An 18220-nucleotide genomic window follows, 5' to 3' on the forward strand; every position below is an offset into this window, starting at 1 on the left:
ACGCAGGTCAGATCATCAGTAATAACAACCTCCAGCATTTGGAGCTCCCAGAACTCTTGGCAGACTTCCCTGCATCTTATCAGGGGAAGGAGAAAGAACACAGAGAGCAGATCCCTTTTTTCACACCAATACCCTACCCCTGGGATCTTAAGACTCAATAGCTATGGAGATCCTAACCCTTGCTGGAGGCTGAGGCCAGCAACCTGAGAGTTGTGTGACACCTGACCCTGCTATTATTGCCATGTGCCGACGTAAGACCCAACTCCCACAGGGGCCAGGGCGATCCTGAACAAGCCGACAATCATCCCCGGACATGAGATGCCTCAGGAGGAGAGGAATAATGAAACTGAATATCTTATTTGCCTCAAATTGGAGTCCTGAACAGTCATCTTTTGACACCAAACTGCCCATTTGATCTGGAAGTCATTGAGGGAGAATAAACACAGTGAAAAAACACACAATGTCATTTTTTAAAATAGCATCACTTCCCCGACTCTATTAACACCCTTTCCGTTGAATTCAATGAACCACTGAATGAAGTCTTTTGGCAGCTGCAATGCACATTTGGTTGCTCCTGCCGGATGCAGGGTTCACAGTCTAAATAGCCCAGCACAGTGTGCTCAGCCCCTCCACACAGGGTGGCTTCCTTTCAGGAGTCTTAAAGGTAACAAAGAGAAAGTGAGAAATCAAACATTCTCACAGGGACAATGGTGACAAGCCAAGTGCAAAATGGCTTATGTGATATCTTGATATTCAATTAAAATCATCCCATACTCCAAGAGCTGTATCTCTCTCTCTCGAACAGGAAAACAGAAAATACTCTGTTTATTTCTCCCATCACTGACAGGAGAGGCTGGGACGGCCCATCTGGTCCAGCAATCAGCAAAGAAGTCTGCTGCTCAAGGAGAGGAAGGAGGGTTTCCAGTCTCCCCACTCCCGGGGAAGTCGAGGACCTCCACGATCGCCCAGATGCAGGTTCAGAAGCCCACAGAGCGTGAAGCCACGTGTAGGGAGCGAATCTTCCTGCAGGGTAGGGTCACCGAGGGTGAAGACACACAGCTGCACTGCCACCACGGAGGCCCTAGCGGGAGATCTTTATGAAGTGAGAAAAGACAAGGCGCCCTGCTGCCAGGAGAGCCACCTGTGGCATCCAGCATGCCCCAAGGGTGGGGAGCCAAGCCAAAGCCAACAGGACCCTCTGACCATCATCTCCGGGCACCTGGGCACCTGGCGTCCAACCCAGCAAACAAGCGCACCCTTCTCCCAAACACAGGTCCAAGGCCTGGGTCCAAGGTCCACATCAAGCCTGCTTCCTGGCAAGCCCTGGGGCGACACCGGGCCCCACGCTGGGCCCTGGGGAGAGAGAAAAGCTTCTACGTGTACCCCTGGCCTCCCAGTTTCCAGTGGGGTCACTGTGCACACCCCGGCTTTACATTCACTAAGTTGGATAACCTGAACCCCTCGCTTTTCTTCTCTGGGCAGTGATATCCTCTGGACACTGTGGCTAGAAAAGACTCTACAGGCCTCTTAAAGAAGGCATTAAATCATCAAGTGTTAAATCATCTTATCCAACTGCTTACTTTTAAAATTGGATTTGCAGCATGAAAATTCGACAGTTTTTAAAATAAAAAATCAAGTAAACCTTACAACTCAATAAGAAGACAAACAGCCTGATTTCAAAATGGGTAAAATATTTCAATAGACATTTCCAAGATCAACAGACAGGTAATAAATATGCAAAAAGGTGTTCGATAACATTAACTGTTAGGAAACCACACATCAAAACCATGATGAGATACCACCATGTACCTACTAGAATGGCTAAAAATTTTTTAAAAGACACTATCAAGTAACAAGGATATGGAGGAGCTCAAATCCTCATTCACTTTTCATGGGAATGTAAAATGGAGTAGCCACATTGGAAAAGAGTCTGACAATTTCTTTAAAAATTAAACATAAACTTACCAATCAATCTTGAAATTTTACTCCTGGGAATCTATCCAAGAAAAATAAAGACATATCCACCCAAAGACATATATACACATATTCATAGCAGCATTATTCATTAACAGCCTCAAACTGGAAATAATCCAGATGTTCTTCTACTGGTGTAGAGGTAACCGAATTGTGATACATTCATACAATGGAGTATTATTTAGCAGTTAAAAAGAAAGAATTACTGATACATATAATCATATAGATGACTTCAAAAATATTACACTACATAAAAGAAGCCACGCGCAAATACTACATATGGTACAACCCCATTATGTAAAATGCCTAGTAAAGGTAAATCTATAGAGACAGAAAGCAGATACATGGTTGCCTGGAGGAGAGAGTCAATATAACTATAAATGGGTACAAGGTTTCTTCGGGAAGTGATGGAAATGTTCTCCGGTGATAGCTGTACTTCTCTACAGATGTACTAGATTCACTGAATTGTACATTTACTGTGGGTAAATTTTATGGTGTGTAATTATAGCTTAATAAAGATTTTAAATCAAAAGAGGGACAGAGTACCAAAGCCGTCACAGATACACCATCAGGAGGCAGTAGCTAGATTATTTGAGCGATCCTTAATTTGGGGGGAGACTCTTCCATAGAGCGTAAAGAAAAATACATCTGAAATTCAGTTTACACATATGCACATGATGATTTCACATGTGTGTATGTTCACTCTTGGTGATTCTTACAGACCTGCAATAGTAAGACTTTATTTTTCTTTGATGCCATAATACTCTTCCTGCTGGAGGAGATGGAACACTGAAAAAAACCCAATTCAAAGATGATCATTTCTCTTACAGGGAGAAAAGGTAAATTTGGAAACATTAAAGAAAAATAGGGGTTTACAGGTGGCCCTAGAGGTAGAGAACCCGCCTGCCAATGCAGGAGACATAAGAGACAAGGGTTTGAACCCTGGGTGGGGAAGATCCCCTGGAGGAGGGCATGGCAACCCACTCCAGTATTCTTGCCTGGAGAATCCCATGGACATATGTAGATAGAAACATAACACTCATTATTCCAAATGATGCAGTCCTGAGATTGGGCACAGAAATACAGAAATCCTAAGGCTGACTTAGGATGTTGTAAAGAGCCGACTCATTGGAAAAGACCTTAATGCTGGGAAAGACTGAAGGCAAAAGGAGCAGGGGGCACCAGAGGAACAGAGGATTAGATGGCATCACCGACTCAGTGGACACGAATCTGAGCAAATTCCCAGAGACAGGGAAGGACAGGGGAGCCCACCGTGCTGCAGTCCATGGGGGTCACAAAGAGTCGGACACAACTGAGAAACTGAACAACAGCCAACGAAAAATAAGTCAAACCTGAGAAAATTTCTCAAGGATGATGTCAAGATCAAGAATAATACGTGTTAGCACATTTTGTAACACTCAACTCCTAGCAGGTTGCTTTCTTCATCTATTCTTGCCACTGGCCAGGGCAGAGGAAGTCACCAGGCAGATAAAAAGAGATTGAGCTTCAGCGTAAGGAAGTGATTTGTTCAAGACCCCAGAGGCAGTGAGCAAGCGGTGCTGGCAACTGCTCAGGCCCAGAGCAGGCATCTGGCCTCCCCAAAATTCCCCAGCCCTGCAACCACGCCTCCCCTTGCAGGTGCAGCCCCAGAGACCCGCAGCCCCCTCACGGGCCCTGTAAGCCCATCCAGACAGTGGGTTTGTGTGACACCACAATTCCCTGCCCTGCAAGAAGGCCTGGCCCATGCACAGACAGCTGGAAGTCACTTCAACCCCCAATGACACTGTTCAAAGCCTCCTCTGTTTGGCTTTTTGACTCCTGATTGACATTCGCTGGCGAGTGGAGCTAAATGCTGCGCTGAGGACAATGTTGACCCGCTCTGACTATTCGCAAGGAAAGACTTTTCAGAATAACAAACAAAACAAAACAAAACCCCCAAAACATTGGTGTGCTTAAGGGACTGAATAGAGCCCAAGAGGTCCAAGGAGGCAGGGCCGGGCCTTTCAAGGGGCTGGCAAGTCCATTGAGGAGTTAATTGTTTGGGTGTACAATGAGTTTATTCTGACCACATACAAAGAGCTTTCTCTTCCAGGTCCTTCAAAAGCAAATGTGTCAAAGGGGCCAGAGGAGGAATCTGTATTAATGGCATCTCTTGGGGTCTTGAGACTGAGGAGCCTTGGAGAATGAGAGAAAAAGAAACCACCACCCCCAACCCGAGATTCAGAAAGTCTCTCAATGATCCCAAATCCCCTTCGATTCTTGGGTTCTGCCCAAACCCTGGTCCATCACTGGTCACCCTCCCTCTCGAATTCATTCAGGCTGCAAGACATGGAGATAAACTTCAGCCCTGTAGAAGTGTTGGAAGGTTCTTGCTATTGAAGGGACTACATTTATTCCTGCACCATCATCCCCCTCAGCATGTGACTCAGACCCAGTGTGAAAGTCGAGACGACTTATTCCGGGCATCACAGGAAGACAACAGTGCCTGTTTACAGAAATGTCCCTTAAGAACCTGGCCCGAATCATACCAGGGGGAGGATGGAATTGTTAACCTCAACATTTCCTGAGGTCCCATGACCAACAAGGCTCAGCAATGTACTCTGAGCTGTCCTGATTCTGACCATTGAGAACACAAGTTATCTGAGTACTTCGGGTCCTTTCCAGAGTGAGAGATCAATGCTCTACATTCTGCCTACCCACCTGCACCCTCCTTCCCAATACAAGTGAAAACAAGCTTAAAACTGTCTTCTTGCAAGCAGTTCCCCACATCATCAAGCTCTTTCTTGAGTAAGAACAGAAACAAAGGGCTGGTGAAAAGGGTAAACCAGAGACGGAAGAGGGTGGTGAGAGGGCTGGGGTGTAGGGGATCAGTGGCACTGGCAGCAGCAGAGCTGGTTCAGAGCTGGGTGCACCCAGAGCCTGGGCTAATTTTTTAAACTAAAAATGACTTTGCAACAGGTAATTGCACACAGAGAGGCCCCGTGTACCCTCCACCCAGTTTCCTCCCATGTAGCATCTTTACAGTTAGCATAATTATATAGATAACATCATGGGAGTATAATACCAAAATCAGGAAATTGATACTGGTATAATCCAGGGGCCTTATTCACATCCCACCGGTTTTGCGTGGACTTGCTCTGGGTGTCTGGTTGGGTGGGCGGTGTGTAGCTCTATGCGATTTTATCCATGTGCAGATTCACGCAACCACCGCCACGATCAAAATATAGAACTAGTCCATCACTACAAAGATATCCCATGTGCTACCCTTTTATAATCACACTTCCCCTTCTCCACCTCATCATTCACCCCTGGTAACCACTAACCCTTTCTCCATCTCTATAATTTTGTCATTTTCAGAATGTTATATAAATGGAATCATGCAGTAGACGATCTCTGGAGGTTGGACTTTTTCACTCTGCCTAATGCCCTTGAAATCCATCCAGCTGTTGCCCCAAGTGTCAACAGTGTGTTCCTTTACGTTACTGAGTAGTATTCCATGGTGTGGACGCACCTCAGTTTGTTTCACCCACTGAACGACATTTGGGACGTTTTCACCCTTGGCTATTACACATAAAGCTGCTGTGACTACTTGTGTACAGGTTTTTGTGTGAACATAAGTTTTCATTTCTCTGGAATAGATAAGCAGAAGTGCAATCACTAGATTATATGGTAAGCATATGTTTTGTTGTTTACTTTTTTAGGAAACTTCCAAAGTTATCTCCCAGAGTGGCTGTATCATTTTATATTCTTATCAACAATTTATGAAAGATCCAGTTCCTCTGCAGTGACATTTGGTATTGTCACTATCTTAGCTCTTCTAATAGGTGTGTAGTAATATCTTACCATGTTCTTAATTTGCAGTTTACAATTTTTGATCAAAGTATAGCTGGTTTACAATATCACGTAAGCTTTGGGTGTACAGCACAGCAATTCAGTTATGCACATATATATGCATATTCTTTCTCAGATTCTTTTCCCTTATAGGTTATTACATAATACTGAGTCTAGTCCCCTGTGCTATGCAATAGGTCCTTGTTGGTTAATTTGCACTTTTTATAGCTAATGACGTTGAACATCTTTTTGTGTGTTTATTTGCCTTCTGCATATGTGCTTAGGTGAAAAGCTTATTCAAGTATTTTGTCCATTTTTAAATTAAATTGGTTTTCAACTGTTAAGTTTTTTAGCATTCTTTATATGTTCATATGTCCTCTGTCAGATAGGTGGTTTGTAAGTATTTTCTCCAAGTCTGTAGTTTTTAATTTCCTTAACAAGATATTTTGAAAGCAAGTTTTCAATTTTGGTTAAGTCCAATTTATCAATTAAAAAATTTTTTGAATCACATGTTTGGTATTCTAAAACACTAAAGCTCAAGGTTCACCTACTTATAAGTTCTAAAAATTTTCTCCTATGTTTTCTTATACAAGTTGTAATAGCTTTAGATTTTACATTTAAGTCCAAGAGCCATTTTGAGTTAATTTTTGTATGAGGTGTGAGGTTTAGGCTGACGGTCTTGGGGAGTTGTTTTTGTTTTTTGTCTACTGGGTGCCTGATTGCTACAGCACCATTTGTTGAAAGGACTATCTTTTCTCCACTGAATTCCTTTTGCACGTTTCAAAAATCAGTTTGCCGAGCTTGTGTAGGTCTATTTCTGGGTTCTCTGTTCTGTTTTGTTGATCCTTAGGTCAACAGACAGTGAAAATACTCTATATGACACTGTGGTGGTGGATATTCCACTACTCCTGTGTCTATTCCCACAGAGTATACGACGCCAAGAGTGAATCCTAATGTAAACTGTGAACTTTGGGTGTTAATGATGTGTCAACTTAGGTTCATCAGTTGTAGCAAAGGTACCCACTCTGGTGGGGGCTGTTGATGGTGGAGAAGGTGACACATGCGTGGGGACAGGGGGCATATAGAACATTTCAGGACCTTCCTCTTAATTTTGCTGTGAACCTAAAACTACTCTTAAAAAACTAAGTCAAAAATAAAAACAGAATAAAATAGACATTTAAAAATATGGAGTCACCACATTTGTTTAGATGACCAAAGGAAAGCATGAATTGAAAATTCATAAAGGGTCATGAAGGGAGTAAAATACTAAAGATATCTTGGTTTAAAAAAAAAATCACATACAGTGATTCCTCTCACTTTCTTTTTAAAAGCTGTTTCAGCTACTCTAGTACCATTGCCTTCTCTGGGAGATAGTAAAAGACAGGGAAGCCTGGCGTGCTGCAGACCGTGGGGTCGGGAAGAGTCGGACCCAACTTGAGGACTAACCAACAACACCACCATTGCCTTTCCACATAAATTTTAGAATAAGCAGCCCTTGAACCTCATGGTTTTCCTTCAACAGGTACAACAGGACCGGAGAGTGACAACTCCTTGGCCTTGACCACAGGAGCTACTTAGGGCTGAAGAGTGGTTCAGATGTGGCCCCAAGGCCTGTCTGTCCACCCACAGGCTGATATCCCTGCCTCCCTCCAGCTTGCTGGGCCACACTTGGAACTGAACTCATTCAGCCAAGGAACATATCCTCAGTGGCCAGGCAAGCTCGGAGCCGTCCCCTAGACTTCGGGGGCCCCACAAAGGTACCAGGCAGAAGAATCAAGAACTTGCCAGTGGACCATGCTCATCCCAGGCAGCCTCCTCCAGGGGTCTCTCCTTAGAGGCTCTAATCCTGGAAGCCACTGGCCAGGGCATTTGGAGGAGCCACCTGCCATCCCTCCCCTGCTTTCCAGTATCCCAGCATCTAGAAGTCTGTGCTCCTCTGGGAGGCTTTCCCTCCATGACGATGCCTTCGACAAGAAGAGGCTAAGACCGTCAGAGTGTGAGCTCCACGAGCTGAGGGCTCTTACATTTCACCCACCACTGGGTCCTCAGGGACTGTCACAAAGCTGGCACTGAAGTCTTAATGAATATTTGTTGAATGAAAGAATGAAACAGCCATGTATAAAACACCAGCGGTCACTAACAACACCGGGGCACTCGTTAGAATCCACGGCTAGAGGGCTTTTCCAGATCACAAACCCTGTTTCCTCTCCACTCCTTGGAAACCAGGTATCCTCCATTCATAAACTTTCTTTTGGAGACCACAGAATAGGGGCTGAGATGGAGGGTGGGCAGTTGAGTAGATGGAGCTACTCCCTGCTGGGGGAATAATGAACTGTGGGTAGTGGGAGATGAGGGGCACACGTGAATACTCAAGCACACTCATGCACACCGCTTCTGCAACTGATCTCTTTGAAGCTGATATACTGATATGCCAGGCTTGGTCAGGGTGGCTCAGACACCAGCCAGCAGCAGCGACTGCATGCAGAGAAGAAAAGAGCTGCATCTCATGGGCCTGGAGCTACTTAGGTACAGTTTGTAGCAGGCACGCATCAGAATGAATGGTTCTCCACAGGGAAATCCAATGTGAGCCGAGGTCAACACATAGAGGTCATCAGTTGCCCATCTCCATTCAAATCCATTCAAATCCAGCCCAGGCTGGAGGGTAATCAGACTTAAGCCATCTGGTGGCAAGGCTGACAGATCACCTATGAACGTAGCCGCCCTCTCTGGGCTGAGAGAAGAGAAAAAAGAGGTGGCTGGGAAGAGGTGAAAGACACGTGAACGGGGTGACATTCTGTGTATAGGATGCTCTGAGACAGCTGACTCTGCACACCTCCACCAGGTTCGAGGCAATGCAAGGAAACCCCTTCAGGTGTACTTAACCCCCATGAGAGCGGAGGCTGGAGAGCACATGAGCCCCTTCATCTGGGAGACCTACCATCCATCATCCCTGCCCTAAGCACATCCCTCGGCCCTGAGAGGGAGTGCTGATGGCTCCACCATTTGAGTGACAAGGTGTCCAAGCTGGCATCAACTTGTAGACCAAACACCACAAGAGATCCTCAAATCCAAGACCCAGAGACGGACTCTGGAAAAATAACTGTGATCCATTCTTCACTTGGAACACATGCTATGAAGCAGTCAGTGGAGGGGGGGGAGGTGGGGGGCGCAATCAAAGAAGTCTCTATGAGTTGTATTTTGGAAGTTCCGCTTCTCTCCAAGACTGGCTTGACAAATACAGGAGCATGTGCAGAAAAGAGAGCAGTTTTCTAAATGTTTTTATTCTTCTTTCACTTTCCTTACACTGCTCACTCCCAGAGCTCTTAGAAGTAAGAAAAGAGTAAACTGCAGAAAACTCCCTATGATCCTAAATTTTCATTGGCCACGTATCCTAGGCGCTCCAGAGAAAAAGTTCCCAGAAACTGCCAGAAATCATTGTCCAAGTCCTCTCCCACTAGTCTCCCATTCTTCACCTGCCCCACCAACACCCCACTGGAAGCTGAGAACATCCTTACTGCACCTTATAAGCAACGAAGCCTAGGACCAGTCCTTGACTCTGTTAGGTTATCCTGGAAACTCCCTCAAATTGCCCACATTTGTTAGCATCTAGACCCCTGAAAGAGGCACCTCAGGAACATCCACAAGCCCTGGTGGGCCAGGAGAAGCTGCTCAGGGTAAAGTCACTGTTTCTAAATCACATTTTGCTTCCCAGTCACTTTTCTACTTCAATGGAAACCCCAAATTCCTTCCTCTCACTTTCTGTAGCTTTCAACTATTTTAGCAGCAGATGGTCAGAACTCAGGGGTTGCTTGGGGTCCTTTCCTCTCTTCTGATATTCCTCTGTCAGCATCAATAAAACACATGTGGATGCACGTGTGCCCCCACCCCCCAAAATGCACACATACCCCTTCCATTTCTCTCGGAGGGTGAGGACCATCAGAGAAGGGACGGCTGCAGGATGGGAGTGTCCCAGATCAATGGATATTTGAAACTCAAACACATGGCCCGGGACCTACCCCGCATGTGTTAATTACCACACATGTGCCCATAAAGGAGTCCGGGGAAACACAAGGGGCCCAAAGAACAGAGCACAGTGAAGACATTCCAGGGGATTAAGTAAACAGTCTGAAGCTCTGACCCTCCTCCTCTCCTGCAGCACGTGCATCTGGGTAAGATAACCGGGGCTCCCTCCCTCCTTCCCCCGACTTCTCCCCTCGGGCCCCACACCTGTGGACCCAGGAGCAGGAGCGACCCAGACCTGCTTGCTGGCCAGACGCCTGTGACCTGCTACCGCCTGGCCTCTCTCCCTCTCTCCTGCCTCCTGCTATCTCCCCGGGCCTCCTCCCACTCTGCCTTTCTCCTCCTTGCCTTCAGAGGACTGATTCCTGGCCGGCAACCAGACCCTCCGTCACACAATACGCCTTTTCATTCCTCCCAGGTGGAGAGAACCGATCCCTCCAAGTCCGGTCCATGGAGCATGTTCAAAAAGGCAGAAGGGTAGGGAAAGAAAGAGCTGGGTGTGCTCCTCCCCTGCTCCCACCCCCCCAGCCCCCACACGCACACACACCCAGACCCCCAGCCTCGCCTTCTTTCTGGACGTCCTCTGGGCCGAGCGTCCCTCTGGGCAGGTCTCTGGAGCTGCGGCTCTCGGGAGATGCCTTCTGGGAGACCCCCCATGTGGGCACGAGCTCAGACAAGGGCCCTTTGTGTCTTCCCACCTGCTGCCCTCCGGAGCACATTCCATTCTCAAGTGGCAGCTGAAGAGGCACCTCGGTGGGGCCGACACAGGATATTACCAATGCCCTCTCGCACCCTGTCCCCATTCAAACCCCAGCTTCCTGGACAGGTGTGGCTTCAGGTGGGCCTTCCTACAGGTGGCTTCTCACTGCCCTGCCCGCGGCAGACAAAGAGAAGAGATTCAACACCTCTGCTGTTGTTCGGTTGTGTTCGACTCTTTGTGACCCCACAGACTGCAGCACCTCTGGGAACCCTCCAAAGTAGAAGGAAAGAGAGGCCACTGGGCAGAAGTCAAGTCTCCAGGGGGCAAGTGAGCCCTAGCATCTTTCCCTCCCCGCTGCCAGGCCTTTGCACCAAAGAGGAAGCCCCTACGCCACCATCTGGGACAGAGGAACCCGCTGGGATAAGGGAGTGAAGAGGTAGGAACTTGAGGCTTCACACTCTATCCACCCCCCTCCCTGGAGGAATCAGATTCCCCTGCCTTCTCCCACCTGGATCAGCAAGAGCCTGCTGTGAGCACGGTCTGATTCCTATTATCATTCACAACATACAAGACAACCTGGGAAGTTATTTCCTTGTGCAGTTTAAAAGCCAGATCCTCCGGTTGGCCTTTCTTGGGGCAGGTGCTTCATCCAGCATCATGCACTCTGTTCCCTTTGGTGGGGAAAGTCTGGGTGGTCTGTTCTGCATGGCTGCTCTTTCTTTTTCCTACCACCAGGACCTCATGCTCAGGATTAAAGCTTATGCTCCTGAAGACTTCAGTGGCAACAAGCAAAACTGAAGGCAGTTCCCTTTTCCAACCCCAATCAATTACAAGCAGACATGCCACTCACAGTGTTGATGATTTCAGATCTTTGCAGGAAGAAATGTTTATCCCCTCTCCTGCCTTCCCCCCTAGGAGGGAACCACCAACATTCAAGGCTGTCTCCCTGGGGCTGCGAAGTACTTTCTTTTTGCCCACTTACTCATTCCAGTTTGCTGGTAGGGGAGCAGCCCATTGGGTCCTTTGGTCCATGGTTTCTAGAAGGAGGTGGTATCACCAAGCTCTACTCCCTATCTTCTTGGAGCACCTGCATGCAGGGAGAGCAGGTTCTCCAGACTCTCAGTTCCTCCATTCAAGCAGAGGGACTCTGCCTCCTCTTTGGGTCCCCATGGAATTAGCTGGGGCAAGGGCCAGGGCCTCACCCTGGTCTCTCTGTGACTGCAGTGTAGGATAAGCCTGCTTGCCCTACTCTGATCCTTGCAGGCCCAACTCTCCATATAGCTCTTATGAGCATGAAGCTCCCAAGGCTCAGAGTCAAGTAGGAGGGCTCAAACTCAGCTGAGATCTCCCACCTGCGTTTTACCTGAGACCCCAAAATGAGGCTTCTGGAGTGCTTGCATGGGCAATAAGATTGAAACCTGTTTTCCATGTAACCACCAGCTGTCTGTGTGTATGCTGTTCTGGAGGTAAGAAGTGGCGAATCTTAGCGTCTTCCATACTGGAGAGTATGGTCAGCACATCCCAGAGGCCCATTCCTCATGTCGGTTGGTCCACTAACCAGCACTTAGATAAATGCCCTCATCAAGGCCAACTGCACAATTTGTAGGGCCCAGTGCAGAGTGAAAAAGCCTTTTCTTCAAAACACAGGAGAAAGGGTGCCATGAAAGACACTAAAGTATTAAGTCTGATCCTCTCCTCCATCGTCTCTCTCTTGATTTGTCATGGTGTTTTTCAACTCGCTATTTATCATTGTTCTGGGTAAAGAAAGGCTTCCCTAGTGGCTCAGACAGTAAAGAATCTGCCTGCAATGCAGGAGACCCAGGTTCGATCCCTGGGTTGGGAAGATCCCTTGGAGAAGGAAATGGTAACCCACTCCAGTATTCTTGCCTGGGAAATCCCATGGACAGAGGAGTCTGGCAGGCTACATTCCATGGGGTGGCAAAAATCAGACAACGACTGAGTAACAAATACTTTCTTACTTTCTAGGCAAAGAAAAATGAAAATTCTAAGCAGGTTATGGAAGACCAGTAGCCCTCATCACAAAAGCCATCTGTCAATGAAGCCACAGTGAATGCACACAGTACCCATGTCTCTACTGCCCACATGCACGCTTAGCTGTCCCATTGCACTGCACTGACAAAACCCAAGTTCAAGGCCAAAATAAGAATTTTGGGACCACAGCTGCCCAGGTCACATGCCCATGGAGCATGCTAGTCTTAGTGAAGAGACTCTGGATGTGCCAGAACAATTGTCAAGGAGACTCAAAGAGGGAAAAAAATGCTCAGATGGGTTTCCAAAATAGAAGAGTCTGGGTAGACTTGGGCATGCCCACCTTCACTGTGCTTTTCTGTTTAACTCTGGCTACACACCGGTAGTTGATTGACTGAACTTCCCAGGAACCAAGGGTCTCAGGGTCCTCCCCTGCAATGTGCACTGCTCATCTCGCTCAGAAATTCTGGGAGGTGATGAGCCTTACTTACCTCCAGGGCTTCTGGGAGGGAACAGAATAAGAATGCAGATTCTCTGCAGGGCACTTTTAGCTTTCACGCCAGGCTCCTTCCATCTTGTCCAAGAACGCCTGCTTGGACGGGCTTTAGAAGCAAACATTTAGATAAAGCGTGAAACTCCACTCACCTTTCCTTCCTGAGTTACCCTGGCTCGCAGGCTTATCGGTGACCGAACCTTGGGTGAGAGGGGAAACAAAAACACAGACGTTCAGAATGCATCGCGGTTGGTTTCTTTCAAAGAGTTGGTAAAGCCTGCTGTTAGGAGCATATGGTTATGTATATAGATACTGTATACACAACTAGGAACATTATATACAAAGTGAGTACATACATACATGTGAGTGGGGTTTGTTTAACATCAATGTCACTGGTATCACAGCACTGTTGAGATGAACCATGATTTCCAGGCTCCCTGGCAATAGTTTTGAGCAGATTTTTACAAAATTCCACATCCACATAACTCCTTTGTTGAACATTCCACTCACTGCCCCCTCGCCTCCACTTCCCACCAGTTCCACGTTCTGAGCCACATTCAGTCAGTAGGGCCGACGGCAAAGAAAACCCCTCTCACTGCAAATGCAGTGACTGACATCCCTTGCTGGTGAGGGCAGGAAATCGGCGATTTTCCATCTGCATTAAGTAGAAAATTGTTGGCCCAATTGTACTGAATGGGCCAAAATAGTCTGAGGCATGGAAACAATTTTCTAGACGCAGCCCGATCCTCGAGGAGGGTGGGTAGCGGGTGGGTTTGCCAAATGCGGTGCCCTGCATGTACTCGGGTGCCCTGTGCCCCCATCTGACAGTCCTGAGCCTGCTGCACCTGCCTTCCCCGGGATGCCCTGCCCCACACACGCAGGGCACAGCCAGCTCAAGCATGGAAGGGCATCGGGGGAGGTCCCCACGACAAAAGAGAAGAAATCCATCCCTGTTCATATCCGATCCCTTCTCCATATACGAGCTTTGTGCGAATTCAATTATATTACCCTGCATGACTTGTTTCTAGCACATTTGTTTGCTTTAAATGAAACTTTCCAGGTCATTTGCAAGAAGGTTTCATTCCTCCCCCTCCCCACACCAACCCCAATTAAGGTTTCCAGTTTCCATGTAAACCACAAATAAAGTAAACTTTCCTTTTTGGCCTGCAAATTTTGGTTTCCTAATGTAGATACTTACTGCCCTTTCCACTCACTCTTCCCCTTATATAGCAGGGCTGGTCGAAAAAAATGAATAAATTTAGGGGAAAAAGAAAAATGTTAGGACAGGACTGCTGGAGTTTGGAATTTCCCATAGGCGTTAGAATAATGTTTTATACTTTGCTTGCACTTAAAAATTAAAAATACGTAAATACATAAAATCTCATATACACAGATTACAGAGAAATAGGAAGCAGCTGGTGGGTGGGACAGACTTTTTTTTAACATGGGCTGAGCTGCATAGTGAATTAAGGGAGTGACTTGAATTTCCTTACCATCAGAATGGAAGTGTAGGGCTTCTATAAATCCATAATACACAATCCCACAAAACTGACCTAAGAACAAAGTTTCTCTATGCCCATAGAGTTGGAAATAGAAAAGACTTGATTTTTCCTATGGACTTACTAGGAGGGTCGCTATGAAAGAGTGGTTCCCTAATTTGTCTCAGCATCAGAACCACCTGAGAAGCTTCATAAGCATGTAGACTCCCAGTCTCACTCTAGACCTACTGGATCCAAATATTGAAGGAGAAGCCTCAACATTTGGGTTCTTTTTGAATTCCCCAGGCACCGCTGATGACAGCCGGATTTCAGGGCCACTGGCACAAGTGTTTTCCATCACTGTATGTTACACGGGTGGCAAGCATATGGCAACATAGACCACCACTTCCCTCTCCTGCACCCGTGAAAGGCATCACTAATTGCTCGCCATAGCCTTTGATGCTGAACTCCCGTGCGGTCTTGAAATCCATCTCGATAAACTGTGCCTAGGGTCTCTAGTAACCTAGAGCACCCAAGCTATAAACTTATAGACCGTGCTCTCTTGAGGTTACAGCTGATACTTGGGAAAAGAGCAATGAACCAGAAACCTAAACTCAAAATAAAGAAATACATACCCAGAGACATATACTGACCCTATCACCCAACTCCCAACAGAGCAAGCGCACTCAGGTGGACTCCTCCCTGACCAGGAAGAGGACTCATAACCACCACCAGTCTTTCAAAGGTCCACCCACAGAAGCAGGAGACTGGCCAAGGCGTCTCTCTCCAACCCTTTTCTTTCTTCCAGCCCTTCCCTACGGTACCTGAACATACAGGAGTTTTATTCTGCACAGAAGAGCCACTGATGGGCTTCCCGTCTGGGGTGACACACCAGCAGTACCCAGTGTAAGTATGGCACTGCACCTGTTCGGGAAGTGGGAAGTAGAAAAGAACCATAAGTTTTGGGTCACAGTATCAACAGTGGCCTCCCATCCATTTCAAACCCTCCCCGGCAAGGCGGAGCGCTCCTTCCACCTCTCACTCCAGCAGCCCTCCCCCAGCGTGTCCCTTGAAGATGGGCCAGAAAACACGGTTTTCTGCGTGACTCTCAGGAGCAACCACAGCCACTTATCTTGGGCTTCGCGCTGTTTCCTTATGACATTTAACACTTAATCTCTTACACCACACTCAGAAATGTCCACTGCATGTCCCATCTCTTTGTAAGAAGTTCGGATTGGTGAACTAACTTGGCAAGTACAAGTTGGAATATCATCCCTGTAGGTTGATACAACCCTTAAGAAGCAGAGACAAGTGAAAGGCTTTTCTTCTTTTTCTAGCTTTTCCCAGCATCTGCTCCTACAGTCCGCTTGCCTACTGATCACGTGACTTTCCCGAGAGAAGGCCACACGTGATGGGGCTAAGACCACTTGGGCCTGCAGGTGCTGGTTCTAGATGCCCTGCTGCACCACGGCTTGATCTTCTTCAAGCCTCCATGGTCAGGTCCACGCTGCCTGGGAACAGTACATAAAAACGAGGCTTTGGGCTTTGTTCGGGGTCACTCTTCTTTCTCTTTCAATAGTTGTCACTCTGCTCACCTCCTCCACCTCACCCCACTATCCCTTTTCCACCTACTTTCTACACAAATCTGGGCATCAATCCCCTGCTTAAAATACCTCAAAGATTTGCCATCGGACTCAGGATGGAGATGATGCTGATTTGCACAAGCTTAGGGATCCCCATGATCTGGCCCCTGCTCTCCCCACATCCCCGTTTTACCCCCAGGTCTCCACATATCCTCCATTCCAGCCACAAGCAACTTGTTGAGGCTCAGAAACACACCCTAGTGTCTTATGATTCTAAGCCTCTGTTTGCTTCAACCAGTCAGTCTTTCTGGAATACCATTCCCCAACCCATCCCAGCCTACTCCCAAACCTTTGTCTTCCCACCTCATTCAGGATACACCTTCTCCTTAAAGTGGTCCCAGGCTCCCTATGTCCTCCGCCTCCTTCCTCTGACCCTCCACACAGCCTGGTTCCCCTAATCCCCCCTATTACAACGAGCCTGATGATGTGTCTAGTCTATCTCCCCCATTAGACTGTGACCTCCCAAAGGCAAGAGACTGAAACTTGGCTGTTTCTATATTCCAAGCATCTAGCACAATGCCTGAGATTTATTGTAGGCATTTGATGAGTTGAATAAATGCATGCATTATCATATTTCCTGAATTCTTGGTCTCTATCCATCCTAAAAATGTAACATCAATTTAAACAGCCCTGCCACATTAAATGTAGACCTCAATTACAAGATGTGTGCCATTAAAGTGTGGGGAAAAGGTGCCTCTTGGGATCAAGGACATATCAGAATTGAGCATACAAACTGAGAGGTGAGGGATACAGGGTACAGAAGGAAAGGACAGGTCAGACAGCCTCTGTAAAATCCGTAAGTTATCAGCAAGACAGAAAAGCTACAGAAAAGACTTCTGCTCTTGTGACGGCACCAAACACCACAGTTTCCCCCAAAACTAGTTGCTTCATTACACACTTGCACTCAGAAATTGGGATTTAAGAACAAGACGCAGGGCATCTCACTACTACCAGTATGATGACTGTATAATTAAGGCATTTACCTGAACCACGCATGCAGGGAAACTGTGTTCAATGCCTTCACCAAAGGACCACGTTTCACTCCCGCTTCATCTCGTGAAGACAAGCCCTGAATCCCAAGATCACGCTTGCTACCCCAGATGCTCACTCAGGATTAGTGTCCTCTGGCAGGTTAGTGCTACCTTCCGAGGAGGCCTAAGGATGGAATGGAAAGCAACCCAGATACACCTGGATTTGAATCCTGGACCCAGCCAGTTACAGATTTGGCAGTTATGTTGCTTAGCTCTTTGAGCCCCATCTATAAAGCGGGGATCCTAGCACCGAACCTCGAGGGCACTGGCCAGGAAAACAGCGAGTGTGAGACAGTGCCTGGCCTGGGCCGATGGCTGGATACGGCTGGGGCAAGATTGCTCTCGGCTGTGTCAGAGAGCCTGGCCAGCCGGCCTCCAACATGGGCCCAGACACCCCCAGGAAGCCCGGGAGACTCTGGTGGGGAGTACTCCCGGAAACTTAGAGTCCACCCCTTCAGACTCAGTACGGCCTGCAGGGGACAGCTCCTCGCCAAGGGCAACATTTTAATGGGGCCTGACTGTTTGCTTCTTCCTCCGTGGGGAAGTCTGTCCCTGGGGCCAGTGGCCACGCTGACTCACCCGGGGCCCCTTGGCTCTCACGGCTAAGGCCAGCATCTCTTTCTTGAGGATGGTACCCGCCCCCCCAAGTCCGGCTCCTAGACGACACAGAGTGCCCCTCCTCCTGGGCCCGCAGAGTCCCAGCTGAGGCTGCTGGGGACAGAAGCACATGCCTGAAGAAGAGACAGAGTCCAAACCTTTGTTCCAGGGGATATAATCTGACCTTGGGGCTCCGAGGGTCCCCAGGGCCACATGCTACCTGCAAGTACCTGCTGTGCTCCTTTGGACATACAGATGCTGCCTCCCAGCCCCCACACCGGGCCCATAGGCCCAAACACAGCTCCGCTTTCTCCCCAGGGCCCTCAGTATTTTCCTCAGACCAGGCTCCAAGGAATAGACTCCAGACGACAAAGTCCACAGGCTGAAGGCTGCTTCTAAGTCCTTCAGAGTTTTACAACTGAGCTTGAATGAGGAATTGTTGCCATGTTCCTCTGAGGCTTGGA

The 18220-nt window shown here is 47.7% G+C and overlaps 1 protein-coding gene across 1 annotated transcript in view; it reads right to left on the reverse strand.

Annotated features, from left to right (window-relative positions):
- SMOC1 (SPARC related modular calcium binding 1) overlaps positions 1-18220 on the reverse strand; it is a 164695-nt gene that overhangs the window by 41335 nt on the left and 105140 nt on the right. Inside the window, exons 8-10 of the mRNA XM_010846817.1 lie at positions 17739-17890; positions 15310-15457; positions 13160-13207 (exon numbers count right to left, since the gene is read on the reverse strand). Of these exons, the coding sequence (XP_010845119.1) occupies positions 13160-13207; positions 15310-15457; positions 17739-17890 (348 nt within the window). The remainder of the gene's footprint in view (positions 1-13159; positions 13208-15309; positions 15458-17738; positions 17891-18220) is intronic.

The sequence above is a fragment of the Bison bison genome, unplaced genomic scaffold (assembly GCF_000754665.1).
Source record: "Bison bison bison isolate TAMUID 2011002044 unplaced genomic scaffold, Bison_UMD1.0 scf7180017864239, whole genome shotgun sequence".
Lineage (NCBI taxonomy): Eukaryota > Metazoa > Chordata > Mammalia > Artiodactyla > Bovidae > Bison > Bison bison.